The sequence below is a fragment of the Colossoma macropomum genome, unplaced genomic scaffold (genome assembly GCF_904425465.1).
Source record: "Colossoma macropomum unplaced genomic scaffold, Colossoma_macropomum, whole genome shotgun sequence".
In the NCBI taxonomy this organism is placed as follows: Eukaryota; Metazoa; Chordata; class Actinopteri; order Characiformes; family Serrasalmidae; genus Colossoma; species Colossoma macropomum.
Window position 1 is genome coordinate 121,480 of NW_023494807.1, and position 16,021 is coordinate 137,500.

Consider the following 16,021-nt stretch of genomic DNA (forward strand, 5'->3'; position numbering starts at 1 on the left):
GCATTTTTAGATCTGCATTTGAATTTGAAAAAAAATTGATGATGAAAAGTACCAAAGTCTGGGACAGTAGTCCGCCTGCATTGCCCCAGTGAGGGCCTCCAAATAAACCCAGCACACACACAAACTGGTGCATTATTCTGAATCATGAGCAGCAGAGTCGTCCATCTTTCTACTTGGTTTAAAGGGGAATGAACAATATTGCAAATCTGATCACAAATGTTTCCACCACTTCAGCAAACTGCATAACAGCTCTGAGTGCCAAGGGGGAATAAGGAGCGCGACGCTGCGTTCCTGGCCACTTCTGTATGAAGAGCTTAGGCCCCTGCATGTGCAATGGGTCTAAATGTCAAACTCCAGCCAATCATCTGGATCTGACGCTAACTTGTTAGAACACATGTCAGTCAGAAGCAGCTCTGACAGGCAAAGCCTCCTTGGCCACTGGAGGCTGGGAAAACTGACACTGCAGAGCATTGACTTCAACGAGGATCGATTCGAGTCGCGAGCCACAGGGACTCACTTTGAACAGGAAGCACAAACAAGGATGACAGGCCATCAAACTGTCCTCTCACCATGACCCACACAAGCTTCAGCTTCACGGACAAAGCCAGTCTTTGCCAACTACATCTGACAGCAGTCCAGGAGACTTTGTTTGGGACTTCACTGCTGCTGTTAATCTGACACTTTGTAATAAATATACAGAGATATTTCTGAAGGCCTGTCGTTTCTGTCTTAACGGCCGAGCTAAGTAAGTATTTTGGTTAGCTTAGTTTTTAGGTTTTTAGGGTTCATAATTTTGGTAGTTTTAGCAAAGCCTGTTCTTAAGAGATGGAACAGGAACAGGCCTGCACTGCAAAATATCTTGTCAAGTAAAATTCTCTTAAATACAGTCAATGAGTCTAACATGTCTCCTGCTGAGATTGCTGTGATCTTAAAATAAGATTTTTTACCTTATTTCTAGACATTTTTACTCGTTTTAACTGATTCTATTAAGTAGTTATCTCACTACACTGGCGGAAAGTTTTCTTGTGTTAAGAAATTGACACCAGCAAACTTATCTGCCAGTATAGTGAGATAATTTTACTCAATAAATAAAGTGAAAACGTGCCTAGAAATAAGCAATTAAGATAATCTTATAATCAGTGCACAACCATCTCAGAATGGGAAATACTAGATATCAACTAGATTTAGGATCAGCTCACTTGACAAGGTGCCATTCCTCAGTCGTGTCCAATGCTTTGGAATCACTTTGGATTTGGCAAAGAATCCAGGCTACTTAAAGATTGAGGTATAATTTAGAAATGTGTTTATTTAGGTATTTAGTTTAGGTATTTCAGCTCAAGTTAAATCATTACGAAACAGTAGGAAGGATTCAATATTCAATATGTGCTTCCATGATTGTGAAAATCATACAGAAGACCCACACATGGACGGCGTGCCACCTAATGTGCCACCACAGTTGGCAGCAAAAGGCAGACGAACTTTGAGGGGGGTAATTTTTTTTCCGTATTTTGATTTGTTCTTCTGTTCACTCTGATTTCATTCCCATGATTTTTATTCAAAACACTACAAAATCTCAAGGATGGAATTTGTATAATTCCAGGAGACCTCAGTTACTTGAGTCTCAAGGCCGATCTCTGAGGGTTGGCAAGCCTACAAATATATCACAATTATTCAGGTGAATATGTGCCCTGAAAGTGCTCCACAGCAAACATCTCAGATTCCTTCACTCTCAGCTGTAAAACTGCAAGGACACAGGACCAATCAGGCGGAAACGTAATCCCCAGAGTATATGAGTGCACTTGCTGGTTGGATGGCCTTGGAAATTGAGCTTGTGTTGATTCTGGAGGGAAAAGTGAGAGACGTGAACTGTGTGAAAGTATTTTATGTCCGTCTGCCAAAGTGGCTTTTTTTTAACGCCTTGCTTGTTCGGGTCCCTCAGGAGCCAGAGCATTAGCTGGCAGTGGTCCAAGCCTCTAAACATTTAGGAAATACATAAACAGCATAGCTTTAACGTCACTCACGGTTTGTAGTTTTAATGTAGAATTAGTCGGGGTAAATGGAGCAGATTTGATCGGCAGTTCAAAGCAAAAGGAAAAACATGGAGCGTAACTGGCCTTGTTAGCATGGCAGCTCCCGGAGGGGTCCCTCAGGGCTCCATACAAGGCCCACTACTCTATTCTAAAACCCCTAAAATCTGCAATTGCCATCTCAAATCACATCCCAAACGCAACAATTCTTGCACTCAGCACAGCTGACATTTTGTAAATCATAGAGGGTTTTAACATCGTGTATAAAAAGAAAACAAGACTTTTTCTGCTTCCTAAAAAATCATATCCAGCCGTGTGTCCTGAAACTGAGGTCAACTTACGGGAGTTATTTTCAACTTGCTCTATACTGCACATGTAATTATAAAGGAAAACAAATATTTTCATAAACACATACTTATGTTTTCCAAGAATGGAAGGTTTTATTTGTTTACGTTGTAAAACTCCAGCACAGCAGACTGCAGGAAAGCTGCACTGCTGCAGCCCTGGATAATCGGTGTGTCCAAACCATGCAGACATCAATGAATATTACGCTTCACTTACATGATAAAATCACTGCCAGCCATCAGGAGCCCAGAGGGCAAGCTAGGACCCCAACCCCTTCTCACTATACCCACAATTCCTCTTGGTCCAGCTCAAAAGCCCACCCACATGGAGGACAGCGCTGTGTAAAAGCAGCTTGCTTTTGTTGAACCAAAAGCTCAGAGAGAAAAAAGGGCCAGACTTGTGCTCCAGCCAAACGAATACCTTTCCTAGCTGAGTGAGCACAGGCCGTGGCTTAGAGCCGCCGGAGCAGAGGTAATCCCCACGCCCGCCGAATCAGAGAACGCTCCTCTGAGCTGGGCAAGATCATATTCAGAGCGGAGTTAAGGTCCCCCGGGCCGCTTTAAAGAAGATGACATTCACCTGGGTTTGATAGACTCACTTCCCTGGTTTTCTGTCTCTGTGTCAAAGCAGTCGACCAACCAAGTCCATCAACAACAACCAAGTCCATCAACAACAGTTCTGAAGAAAATTTCTGTTATTAGATACGATGACAAACTACACTGAAACAAAGCCTGTGAACTTAGCAGTGTACAGTAAACAGGACTGACCAATGCAGTCAGTTCCAACATGAGCTGTATGCCTCAATAGACCTACCCATGCTCTGTCCAAAGAACCATACTTTAGTAACAACTGTGGCGAAGTTGGACAAGTTTAACACAAACCCACTTTAGTCTAATGAGAACAGGCCTCTACACTGGCCTACGTCAGGGAGACTTCATGCTGGACAGGTTAGAGATGGAAAAAGGTCACATAGCTAGACACAAAGACCATCAAATCATATTTGACAGCAGACTGAGGCAGGATACCAACGACAAACCGACTTCAGCAGCCGCAAGATATTTAATTCAGCTTCAGATTGAAAACGATACTAAAAATACTCTGCTATTCTATTTGGTTTCCTCCAGCTCATCATTTCCACTGAAACACCAGCACAAACTGCTAAAGCCTCACACACCGTGGCTCACACACCGTGGCTCACACACTGTGGCTCACACACCGTGGCTCACACACCGTGGCTCACACACTTCTAGGGCTAAAGCCGTGTTGGAGCTGGATTAGTTTTATCTGGAGAGGTTTTTAAGTGATTAGCAATGAGATCAGTGATTTTCCTCCACTATGAATCAGGTGTGTTTGTGCCTTTCACAGTTTGGAGTGATTTTAATCCAGAATGAATCTGCAGCTTGTGTAGTTTTACAGTCTGATGGTCAGTTTTAATGCAGCATGAATCCAGTGGAACATTTGAGCTATAAGTGGGAATATGATACTTTATCATGACTAATCAAATCCCACACACATTACAAATCCTCCTCTGGGAAAAACAATTCAGCTCCACCAGGAGTTCAGATTGATCTCAAAAACGGCATCAAAGAAATAATCGCAGTAGTTTTATTAACTAGAGTAGAGAATCAATAATCCATAAGCTGATTGGCCGGTTTGAGTGAAGTGCTGTAAAGGAGTTCAGGGTGTAATCACGATGGGAGCGACAGCTCAGTGTGTGTGAGGCGTCTCAGAGGGGTTTTCAGTCTCCTCATCCGACCACATCACTGAGTGTAAAGTCTTGGCTGCTGTGGGTGGTCACACCTGGGGGCACACCTGGCCTATCACACATACTCCTGTAGCCCACCTAGAGAGACATGAGGGGGCAGCAGCATGTGAGCTTCACACACACACACACACACACACAGAGGACAGAGCAGAGTCTGTTCTACCTCTAACCGTATAACCAGATACAGGTTCTGCTTCAGTAGCAGTTATATGCCTTCAGATTCTGCATACCCCATAATTCCCTACTGAACCCACCTCTGTCTGATCACACATGTACACACATAACCGCAATATGCAGTTACACTTAAACAAATACATATAATCAGATCAAACAGCCAGATTCTATAATGTCAAGGCAGCATCCCGCTTATGTTGAATTCTGTTACATATTGTCTATTTTTTCTTATTTATTTACATAAATATAAATTTTCCTTTTTTTAGTCCCCCTTCAGTCCTTATACCTTTGTGTTATGAGTATGCAGAGAATGTTGACTGTATGTTAACAGTGGAAAATTAATAAAAAGTTCTTAACAAATAGAAATGAATAAACAAATTTAAAAATATAATCATGTCAAGTTGAAAAATGTTAAGGCTGTGCAGCTTTTTGAAGTCTGAATTTAGTCCTCCAACTCACATTATTAATAGTTTATCTCAGTTAGGATTTAGGTCAACAATACACTATAGGTTTAGCTTACTCAAATATATATATATATATATATATATATATATATATATATATATATATATATATATATATATATTAATAAAAATAAATAAACACAACATCGCGCTGTGCCCCCCAGGCTAAGACTCGTACTTCCTCCTCTCAGACTCCCGTTCACAGAAGGCTGGGCATCGCTGGGATTAGAGCACATGATCTCTCTGCAGCCGTGAAATATTACACACGAACAGATGACGTCATTCAAAATGTTTTCAAATGTTTCTAACGCTTTGATCTCTGCAGATGTGGGCAAAGGTCTCAACACTCCTAGTCAAACATGTTTTGTTGACTTTGTGAAAATAATTTAGCACCCTCTCCAGGGAACCAATTTAAATATGGTACTGTACTGCAAATTTTCTTGCACTATTTATTTATTTGAGTTTAATATCCTGGAAGAAAATGACATCAAATATGAAATGTGCCTTAACTTTTGCACAGCCCTTATTTTATGTTTTACTTTTCCCAGCATTAAAATGTGCAGAAGTGTTTCGTCTGTAGAAAATTTGAAATTTGAAAACCAACAAAACATGTAATTTAAGCAGAGGCGCCCAAACTTTTGCAAAAGCCTGTAGGTAAATCTAATTTTAGGTAAGAGTTTATCTGAGCACAGACAACGTTCTCTGTCTCAGCACGAGGAACCTTATCATTCCTGCTTGGACACAAAACCACAACTTTGTGGCTCCAGAGTGGAGCAACAGTCTGACTGCTGGTCATCAGGAAATCATGAGGTCAAACCTCAGCTCACAGCCCAGTCCAGTCACTGCTAACTCACACATTCAGGCTGGATCTTTGTATGGCATGATGCTCTAAAGCTGGGGTGGGACAGAACGAGGGGAGGGCTTCCTCTTCTCTGACTAACTGACAATGGATATTATTACATTATTGTTACAGTGCTAATTGTAATATAATATACCCTGCCTAAAAAAGCTACAAAAAGACTTGGACCCGATCCCATTTCACCCCTCGCCCCTACCACTCAGCCCTATCCCTCCGTTCTGCGTGTTCACGTCTAGGGGAAGTGTGTCCCGATTCTTGTTGAGATAGAGGGGTAGGGTAAAGTGTTGGGGCTACATGACCCTCCAAACTGAGGTTTTTCAGAGTCACAAGGGAAAAAAAGAAAAACCAGCAAGATGGAGCACAAGAGACCAACGAAACCCATAAATGTGGGAAAAATTACAATAACTGTCATATTATTTTAGTTTAATGTTGTTTCAGTGTATTATGGTCCTTTTCTTCATAACAAACATAAAAAAAAATCACTAGTAGTGCTGACGTCTCTGTAGCTAAATTTTCCGTTCCACCTTAAAAAGTCCAGCAGTTCTGATGCCTGAAGTGCCAGAATGTAACTGCTGCTCCATTTAAGGTGGAACAGGAAAATTCAAAGGAGAAGCTGGAGAATATCTGACTTCAGCTTCATATCACTGAAGAATTAGGGGTGGGTGATAATAAATAATTGCCCCCCTCTTTGAAGTCATATGATGCCCTAAATGTAACTAAAGCCCAGCAGTGAGGAGCTGAACTTTACCCTCCTCTGCTGTCACTGCACACTGGCAGGGTCGCCTACAGAGCAGCGCTGGTAGCTGTTAATGAAGTGATGCTCTTTTAATCTGAGGGTCCCATTTCAACCTCTACCCTGTAACTCAGTTCCAAGGGGCAACACTCGAAAACAAGGGGTAGGGCTAAAAATAAGAAGTGGGACTGGGCCTTAATATTAGAAATCAAGTAATCAGGCTTTTGAATACTAAATCAGTCAAGTAGCAGTCAAGTAATCTACCAGTTGTTTTGAGTAGAGTAATAAAGTCTAACTGATCCTGATAAAAAAGCAACATGTATTTATGCTGCCCTGGTGAACCAGGACTGGATTGAGTTTTCATAACAACACAGTCAAAGGGTAAAACACTAAAGTCGTTTGGCTCCATCATCTATCGTCTGAACCTCTATACAGTCCTGACTACAACACTTAACAAGTCTATTACAACAGATATCGCTTGGCATGTGTTTGTGTTTGTGTCTACAATCAGAATAAAACTGGCCATTGTTATGGGCACTGACCTCCTGTACAATCATTCTTATGGACACCAACCTGCGTTTCAGCTTTTTCTATGGTTGGTGCTCTGAAAGGGTTTCTGGTATAACGTGTTTATAACATTAGCATTGATATTATTCAAAAACCAGTCGAGACTGTTGCAACAGAAGTGCCCTAAATCTGCGCTTGCGTCAATGGAACAATAAGATAAGCATGTTTTCCCCAGCTTACACCTTGTGGTGGCATGGCCTCATCACTGGACAGCTTCAAGGTGAGCTTACTGTTCAACAGCAGACTGAACTATAGCCCAGATAAACAGGGATGTGTCAGTAAACAATGTTGTGACTTGTCATTTCTACAAACATGATAAGCTGACCAGCACATGAAGAGGCACTGGACTGGAGCCAAGTCTTACCAATGACTTCAGCATGAGGCCTCTAACACCAGACCCAACTTTAGGACAATTGTTAGAAAAGTTATTCATCATGAAAACTCAAATTTCAACACAATTTGATTATTATTTTGGTACACAAACCTGACTGGAGGAAGTTCTAGCCTTGTTTTTTACACCTGAATATAGAGAATTTTATTTTGGCCAGAAAGTGCATAATTCACTGGATATTATTTTAACTGATTCTAACAACCCAAAATCTATGCCGCTGAATCACCATCACACTGATGCACTTTTACACCCCATCAATGAGCTGCTCGAACGCAGTGGACAAAGAATGGACATCACAGCACAACATATGAAATGAATATTTATTTGACCCCCACCAAGACTTGCTATAAGCACTTGTTTTGCGTCTTCATAGTAATCTTTTTATACCTTATTCATCAATATATAAGCCCAGAGCTGATTCCACTGGTCGTCACTAAATTTGGATAAAATCATACTTGCAGGCCTCAGACCACGAGAAGAAACCTGACCAGCACTGGAAAAGGGGCATGCGAGAGATCACTGTTTGGCAACCACACTGTGATTTGTTCTTTGTTTTGATTGGATCAGCTGATTGGAACACAGACTGACCTGCTGCATAGTCCACTGGACAACGTCAGTATGAGGTCACTGTGTAACGGCAGACTGAACTATAACCTAGCTAAACAAAGATGTTGTCAAAAAACAGAACTCATCAGGTCCAGGATCTGGTATCCAGTAAAGCTGGATAATTGAGGTTTGTCCAACAGGAATGGCCTTTACATCTGTTCTTATAGGACAATTCTGACCTTAGGCTGAGGTTATCTGACTTACTGAGACATCCTGCTGTGTAAAATCCCACTCAGGTGTATCAGAGCAGAGAAAATACAAAAAGACGTGCTGTGCATTGGTGTCCAAAACATTAGCATTCAGATAGCACCAGCTGGTACATAAACCCCCCACAAGGGAGCACTGTGGTCAGCAGATCTGAATCCTAAGGTGCCAAATTTGCAATTGAGCAAAGCTCTTAGCTCTCGTTTTCACCACAAGATGAAAGAGCATCTGTTAGCTGCTAGCACTCTGAGAAAACATGATATGTGATACGCGTAAATGACCGAAACTGGATCCCGACTAGGCTGCTGAGAGAGTTTTGTGTGGTGTTGTTTTCATTTTTTCGGTCGCGGAGCGTTTGGCCTTAATTCGCACAGGCAGTTCATTAAGTGTGATAATACAGGAGCACAGAGGAGGTCTGTGGAAAGCTGCGGGCTGCTCCACTTCCTCCCTCCTTTTCCACAGAGACTTCTTTCTCTCTTCCTTTCCCCTCTCGAGGACACACAGCACACACGGTTATAACATCCTGCCTGAACCGTGGGTAGAAAGGGCGTGGGCTCTGGTTAAGAAGGAGTGCCGACAGAGTCAACTCTGGCTTGTGGACGTGAGGTCTCGTAACTTTCAGCACTTTAGTCCCACAACATCAATTACTATGTTGTGTAGTCCTCTCCCCTCCCTCAGGCCTGAAGCTGCAGAGGCGAGAACACTCGATCCCTGATAGAACTTCACCAAAAGGCAGTGATGCTGGAAAACCACAGTGGACCCACTATTTACCCTTGGAGCACTCCACCTTCCTTCTTGCATAATTTCTTCATTCTGGCTCAAATGGAGTTTTCACAGTGGATGTTTCAGCAAGTCACATAAAAAATTGTCACAGTCATAAAAAAAAAATAAAAAATTTAACTTCCTGACTCATTTTTTGGTTGTTTTTTATATGTTTAATGCTATTTGAAAATGGTGTGCATTGTGTGAACTTCTGAATGGAGCAATTTTGAAAAATTAACCTTTTTTAAGCTACATTAACAGTTACCATTTTTCATCTTCTGGCACGTTCTGGCATAAGCAAACAAAATACTGAAGCCAAGAGCAAGTGTGTTTGTAACCATTAAGCCCAGCTTTGAAGTCAGTTATGAGGCTGCATTCGCGCTGTCTACTCAACTGTTTTAGTCTCCTGCGACTGTAATGTGTAAAAACTTTCACTTAATTCCCCAATTTACCCGACGTCTGCAGACTCTATTAATACCCACAAATCTGGCTGATTTTCTTAGCAGAGCAGCACTGCAGTCCAAGTGCAGTTACTTCCTTTTAATTAATCCAAAACCTTCAGTCTGTCTGAAAAACAAGGCTATAAGGCCACATTTAGCTCATTAGACTCGGAGACGCAGGGGAACAGAAAGCCACATCATAAAGCCATGAGAGGTGCACAGGCTCTACTGCTAGCATCCTGACCCCAAGGAGCTGAAGCTGTGGCAGCAAATAAACCAGGGGTCTGTCTCATGAAGCAAGTTTTGGACAAAGTTTTAGCTTTGGAATATCGGTTGATCTTGCTTTACAAAGAAGGTTAACAACTTTTTTGACCCACTTTTTTATACTCAAGCTATGATTAATCCTCATCAGACAGTCAAAATACTTACCGAACAATATAGTTTTAACACGTTTGGTGCTTGGACCCCTAATTTATCTAGCACTCAAAACTCAAGATGGTCATAGTCAGACGTTACAAAGTAGGTTTCAGAATGCAAACAGAGATTTTATGAAGTTTAAGTACTTATAAGCCTGCATTAAGTTCATAGGCCTCTGGAATGCACAGCTGAAACAGTGGATGACATACGTTTGCTCTTTCATCCCTCCAGACGGTAATCAGCACAAATCAAACCTAGACTCTGAGTTTATTTTGCCGTGGAGCGCCAAGTGGGCTTTTCCACTTAGACATAGTCCTATCCTAAATATTTAACCAACACTAATCAGAGAGCGTCTGAGAGCCTCTCTTTACAGCTCTGCACCACAGAGGAGCCCATTCAGATCAACGGTTACCCGACCGCGGCCTTGAGCTGAACAGGGCCGCCTCAAGCATGACCTCTACGAAAAGTGGGTCACTGTCAAAACAGCCTGATGGCCGGGTTGTTTTGTTTGATTTGATCAGACTTACATGCCAGTCAAGACTAAAATGTTGTACAACGTCTGAATATTTTCCTCTTTTTCAAAGAGAGCAAAGTATGAACTTAAACTCACGCACATACCAGGGCTTTATCTCTACGCCTGGACAGACTCTATGCATTCATATACTGTATAAAGGCATCATTCATCACTTCCTGGTGCAGCACACCTGGATAAAAAATGTGAACTCATTCTCTAAATGACCCTCTACTAAAAAACACACGAGCGCACGCTCATACGCACACACACCTGCAGCGGGGCAGAGTCATTAACCTTAATGACAGGCGCAGCTCGATGTTGTCAGCGGGACTTGGTCAGTCGGCACTCGGCCAGCAGACACGACGCTATATCAGGCCAGTCTATCACCCTTCATCAGAGACGTGCTCAGAAGGATGAACCATACCACCAATTTTCTTTTCAATTAGATACAGTAAAGGCTAATATGTAGAGGGGAACCATCAGGGCCTTGCAGGCCTTCTGAGAAGGCTTGAGGATTTCTGTGAAATGAAAACAATGCATGTCTGTAATTTTTAGCTTGTTGAATTCAAACTCTGCTAGTACTGTGGTAACGCTCCTATTTCACTGATAAGTTTTGGTTGTAAACAAAACAAAATTCTTAAAATGTCCAGCGGAACATTATCCAAGCAGGAGTCCTCCATGGTATCTGTACATGCAGTCAAGCGAGCACTTTCATTGGTTAGAACTTCAGGAGCTGGACTGAAGCGTCGACCTATATAACTATACTATATAACTAACTACCAATATAATTAGGAACCAATTAATCACAGCGTGATTTACAGTTTTGTGAGAAAAAACTTCACTCTGAGGCAGTAGTTACCAAAAACACCTTCAGGAGATCTGCACTCCTGCAGCCCAAATCTGATGCCCAGCCTTCAGCTAAAAAAGGCTGTCTATAGGTAATAATGAGATGGATCAGGTGGGGTTGATTAGGGTCAAAGGTAAAGTCTGGTAGTTTAAAGGAAGGTAGATCTCCAGGAGCAGGAATGATCTAGGCCTCCCTTACAAAAACAAAGTATGCTTAAAGTCCATTTTATTAAGTAAACTTAAGTACTGTTCAAGTATATTTCCTAAGTATACTTTATGTTGTAAGCACACTAATATCAATGTACTAGTAGTATACTTACAAGGGTACTATTTCAGTACTTCTTGGGACTAAGTCGGCCCACTTTTTAGTTTAGAAAAGTACACTTTTAAGTATACTTTAGGTGTAAGAGTAGTAAAGTTTGAGTACACAACTACATCTAAGCTTTACTTTGTACTGCAACTATACTGTGAACTACTAGGCATACTTTTAGTTTACTGGTTACATACTTATATCCACTTCTTAGTTTATGAAAGTACACTTTATAAAGTATACAGGCCACAAGTATCTGTACAAGCATACACTTAGCACTTGTCAGTAAAACTATATATAATTATACTTAAGCATAATTTTGTTTTGTATATCTCTGCTAAGTACACAAAAAAGTAAACTAAAAGCATACTCACTTATTTTTAGCTTAAAAGAAATGATAATAGCACACTTGAATAAACTTCTTTTTGTAAGGGCTTCTAGATCGGTCACTGACTGTGAATGGGAGCAGCAGTGCATTTCAGTCCAGTGATACATTTACATCTTACAGCAATTGTCTGCTGACAACTAATATGATTCTGATATAATAATGCATCCCTAGTTCAACTTGTACGCGTCTCTATTGGACCAATTAGCTTTCCCCCCATTGTTTTTAATTGTAGACACACGTTTTGCTCACCAGCTTTGCGAGCTGGACGCCTCACAGCGTTTGTGCAGAGCACTCAGGGCATGTAGGGCGGAAAACGTTCAACTCAAAGTGGTCACATAGCCAAAATCAGTGGTGCTCAATCTGGTCCTCAGGGTCCCCATATGGTCCATACTTTCCTTTATCTCCTATGTGTTTCTAGTTGAGCTGGGGCAAAACGGTCATTTCAGCATTGAAGGACATTTTAACTTTGAACATTTGAACAAAACAAAAGTTTTACTTTCTGTCATTTCTGCCGCTACATTGGACAAAAGATGTGTTCATTACTGAGAAAAACTACTTTGCACCTCAGCACGTTGCTATTCTCGCTTTCTCCTGTTTACAATCCCATTATGGACACATAAGCAAAAAGGAATATATTGCAATTAATTGGAAGGCTAAAAAAAAGCTTTTATAGGACTTCAACGGCTCCTCATTTTGTAAATAACAGGGCTGACAGTGTTTGAACAGAGCTGACATTGTTGGGTTTTGTGGTAATAAATGAAGCATTTTTCTTTTGAGACCCATGAAATAGTAGTGTTACATTTTATGAAAGGCATCTCACTTTAAAGGTTCTGACCAACAGAACAATGACACACTGTTGCGGTCAGAATATTTTGTGAATGATGTGAAGACCTTGGGCAGTTATGAAATTCTGTATCAGTAATGTAATAAAACCTGCACAGTGTGCGCACATTTCATAAACCACTAACATTCCTGAAATGGTCATATTACAAAGGCTAGTCAAATGTAATCCCCGTTTAGTTTTTATACAACACTGACAAAATATTTCAGAATTATTTTTCATGATTTTTGTGAACATTCAGACTTTTTTAAAAAATGTGAGTAATTATTTAAAAACTAGTGTTAATTTGTGCTGATCTATCAAAAACTTCTACCAAAATGTGGACCATCTGGTGGTCTTTGGGACTGGACTGAGAACCACTGGCCTAAATCACGAACATTTTTTCTGACCAGTCAAGTCAAAGATATGACAGGTGTTTCAAGAAATTACAGGTGTTAAATAATTTAAATAACCTAATATCAGGTTGATCACAATGAATAACTCCTGCATGCTCCTATCCTGAACAGTTATGAATGATAGAGAGACCAGAAGGCCAGAAATAGTTTCTTATCAGAGTGAGGGTCAGGGTTACTGTAATACTCTCACTGTCAGCACTGCTTCTTAGACAGCACATATTCTACACCTGCTTTCAGTTGGAAAAAGACATAATGAACAACCACAAACTGACCACAGGTTCACAGGGTCTTAATACCCGGATTGGCAACAGAGGCTGAAGGATAATCATTTTAATATGATTAGCTTGGGCATATTAGCAAGTGTCACTAGCAAGGCTGAGCTAACTGCTCATTTATGCAGACTGAACAGGAAAATAATGCTATCCAAGGCATATTAAATCTGCTGACTGTGCTGAAAGTAGGACTGAATAACTGGCACATGGGGGTGCGGGACGTTTCACTGGAACATCTGGACTTTAGCCATATTAGAGTGCAGCTTGGGGCAGTATATCCTAGCCTAGCCTGTCGGCTATGTAGCCTATAGCCTACATCCCACCTCACACATCAAAATGTACGAAGGTCTATGTTCTTCCCACAAGATATGAACTGTGACAACCTTTCAGACGCTCTATCAAAGCGTTAAGCTTAGCAGATAAGATTCAAAGGCCTGTGTGTAAAAGATGAAACCGGTTCATCCAGTGCACGAGCTGAGGTTACAGTAAAGAGGGGGGAACATTAAGACCCCCAGAATCTTATTATAAAACAGGTAGTTCTGGCCCTAAAATCTCACTGCCGTTGTAAAATACTCGATATACGCACCCTGACCACCTCACAACAGCTCGACTCTATATTTCTGCGCCACATCACAAAAAACCCTTTTGCTGTTAAAGGAATAATCTTTGGCTCTAATGCTGCTCACATCAAATGCACTGATGAAGCAAGAACCCGGTTCTGTTTAAATTGAGGGTCTGACCGTATATTTCCTTAACTAGAACAAGGCTGGTCAGCTAGCTCACAGGCTAAAAACATCATCGCTAATATAACAGGCTTGAATTAAAGTACTTACAGTACGATTCACTGTAAAAAAGCAGTATAAAGGACTAAAGAATGTCACTTGAATGGCTTAAACGCTTTAAATGTCCGTGTTTCGTTCAGATCTGCCTTATGCAGCATCAAACCCAGGCTCACACTCCCTAACCTAAATAGTCTGATACTTCTTGAAATTCAACAGCCAAAGAGTGCAGGTTTGTCAAGTGTGGATGTGTCTGAGTCCCAAATGACTATTTTTGGCTATATTTTGCTCTGTTGGGCAGCAGAAGCCTGTATTTAAATTCCTACATAGCGCACTACGTAGGGAGCAGGGAGCCGTTTGAGATGCAGCCCCAGTGTGAGAAGATGGGTGCTGCTAGCTTAGTGCTAAATAAGACTGGAAATCGCATAGAGGCGGTAATAGAAATTAGCATTGTTGTCGCAGCGGAAATTTGATGACCAAAAAGTACTTATAAGTGAAAGGTTTTTGCATTAGTGTTATGTTATTATATGTTCAGTAAAGTTAAAAAGTGATGAGTGACTGAATGTTCTGAATGTTCTTCTCCTCATTCAGCAGTCAGTGGTTGCTCTAAAGGAGCTATATTTCTTAGCAGAGCTCTTATCTCGATTATTATTATCAATAACGAATTATTTACTGAAAAATTGTGGATCATAATATCATCATATTTTATGTTGTCTGGCGTTTTATAAAAGCTAAAAGCCACTCGATGCCATGCGCTACTGTGATTTATCACAGGGAAGGGCTTTGTGTCGTGCCTAAGAACACCCATCCTCGTGGTAAAAACACAGTAACACCGGCCTCGAGTGGCTTATTGCTTAAAAACACCACAGCTAAACCGCTGAATTTTGACACGTCATAATATCTTGAGCCTTATATATTATTATTTAATTCCATTATTATGGAATATGTGGAACACACTGATTATTTCCTGTGTTTATTGTGGCCAAAAGCTCATTTAAAAAATAATTCCATCTTTATATGACAGTCAGAAACACAGCTGCTTCTGAAGTGTTGACTCCTCTTAAACCACACTGAGCAACACTCACATTTCATTTGTGATGAATTTGTATGATTTGCACATTTAGAAACAGGAAGGCGTCCCAACCACTGCAGACAGTAAACAGCGCTTCCCATCACAGTTCGCCCACATCAGCAGTTTATGGAAAGTTTATAATATATATATTCTAAAGACATTTTAACCTCTAATTATGTTTATGTAATTTTTATTTTAAACCACATTCAAAATACTGCTTTGTTCAGGGTGGACTGGTCCTTCTTCTGGCCTTGAGAAAGTAGATCTATGAGCAACAACATTCAGGTTTACAGCGTTTCGCTACAGGAGGCAATGAAAGGTCCACAAAGGCTAAAGGAACACAAACGCGCGCACGTGTGTGTGTGTGTGTGTGTGTGTGTGTGTATGTGCGCGCGCACTGGGAAGGGAGACTGTTTTCTTTAGCCTGCACGAGCACTCACTCACACACACACACACACACACACACACTCACACACACACACACTCACACACACACACACACACACACACGCGGCCCCTCTAAGTCTAATAATAGCCGCTGAAACTGATTCTCTCTCCAGACCGCCTGATCTGTTCGCCAACAAACCCAAACCGGCCAGAAAAGCTCGGCCGAGTCTCTGCGCGGTTACCTTGTTCAGGTGAGGGTTGCGGATGACATCACACCCTCTTTTCTTCGTGTGGACGAAAGTTTGGCTCTGGTCTCTGGACCTGTCCATCTCCCAGTCGGTGGGTTCCTCTCTGGCCGAAGCGCGTGCCATGTTTTTCGGCCTTTCCCTTTAAATAGCGCCGGTCACCGCCCCCTGACCCAGAAGGAGCCTCTGCCGGCTTATCCAGCCGCTTCACAGCCTAT

The 16,021-nt window shown here is 41.4% G+C and overlaps 1 protein-coding gene across 1 annotated transcript in view; it reads right to left on the bottom strand.

The window, feature by feature from the left end:
• The window catches only part of me1 (malic enzyme 1, NADP(+)-dependent, cytosolic), a 125,089-nt gene that overhangs the window by 109,048 nt on the left and 20 nt on the right, over window positions 1-16,021 (bottom strand). The window contains exon 1 of the mRNA XM_036555791.1: window positions 15,801-16,021. This exon is cut by the window's right edge and continues 20 nt beyond it. Coding sequence (XP_036411684.1) covers window positions 15,801-15,929 — 129 coding nt within the window. The 5' untranslated portion in view covers window positions 15,930-16,021. The remainder of the gene's footprint in view (window positions 1-15,800) is intronic.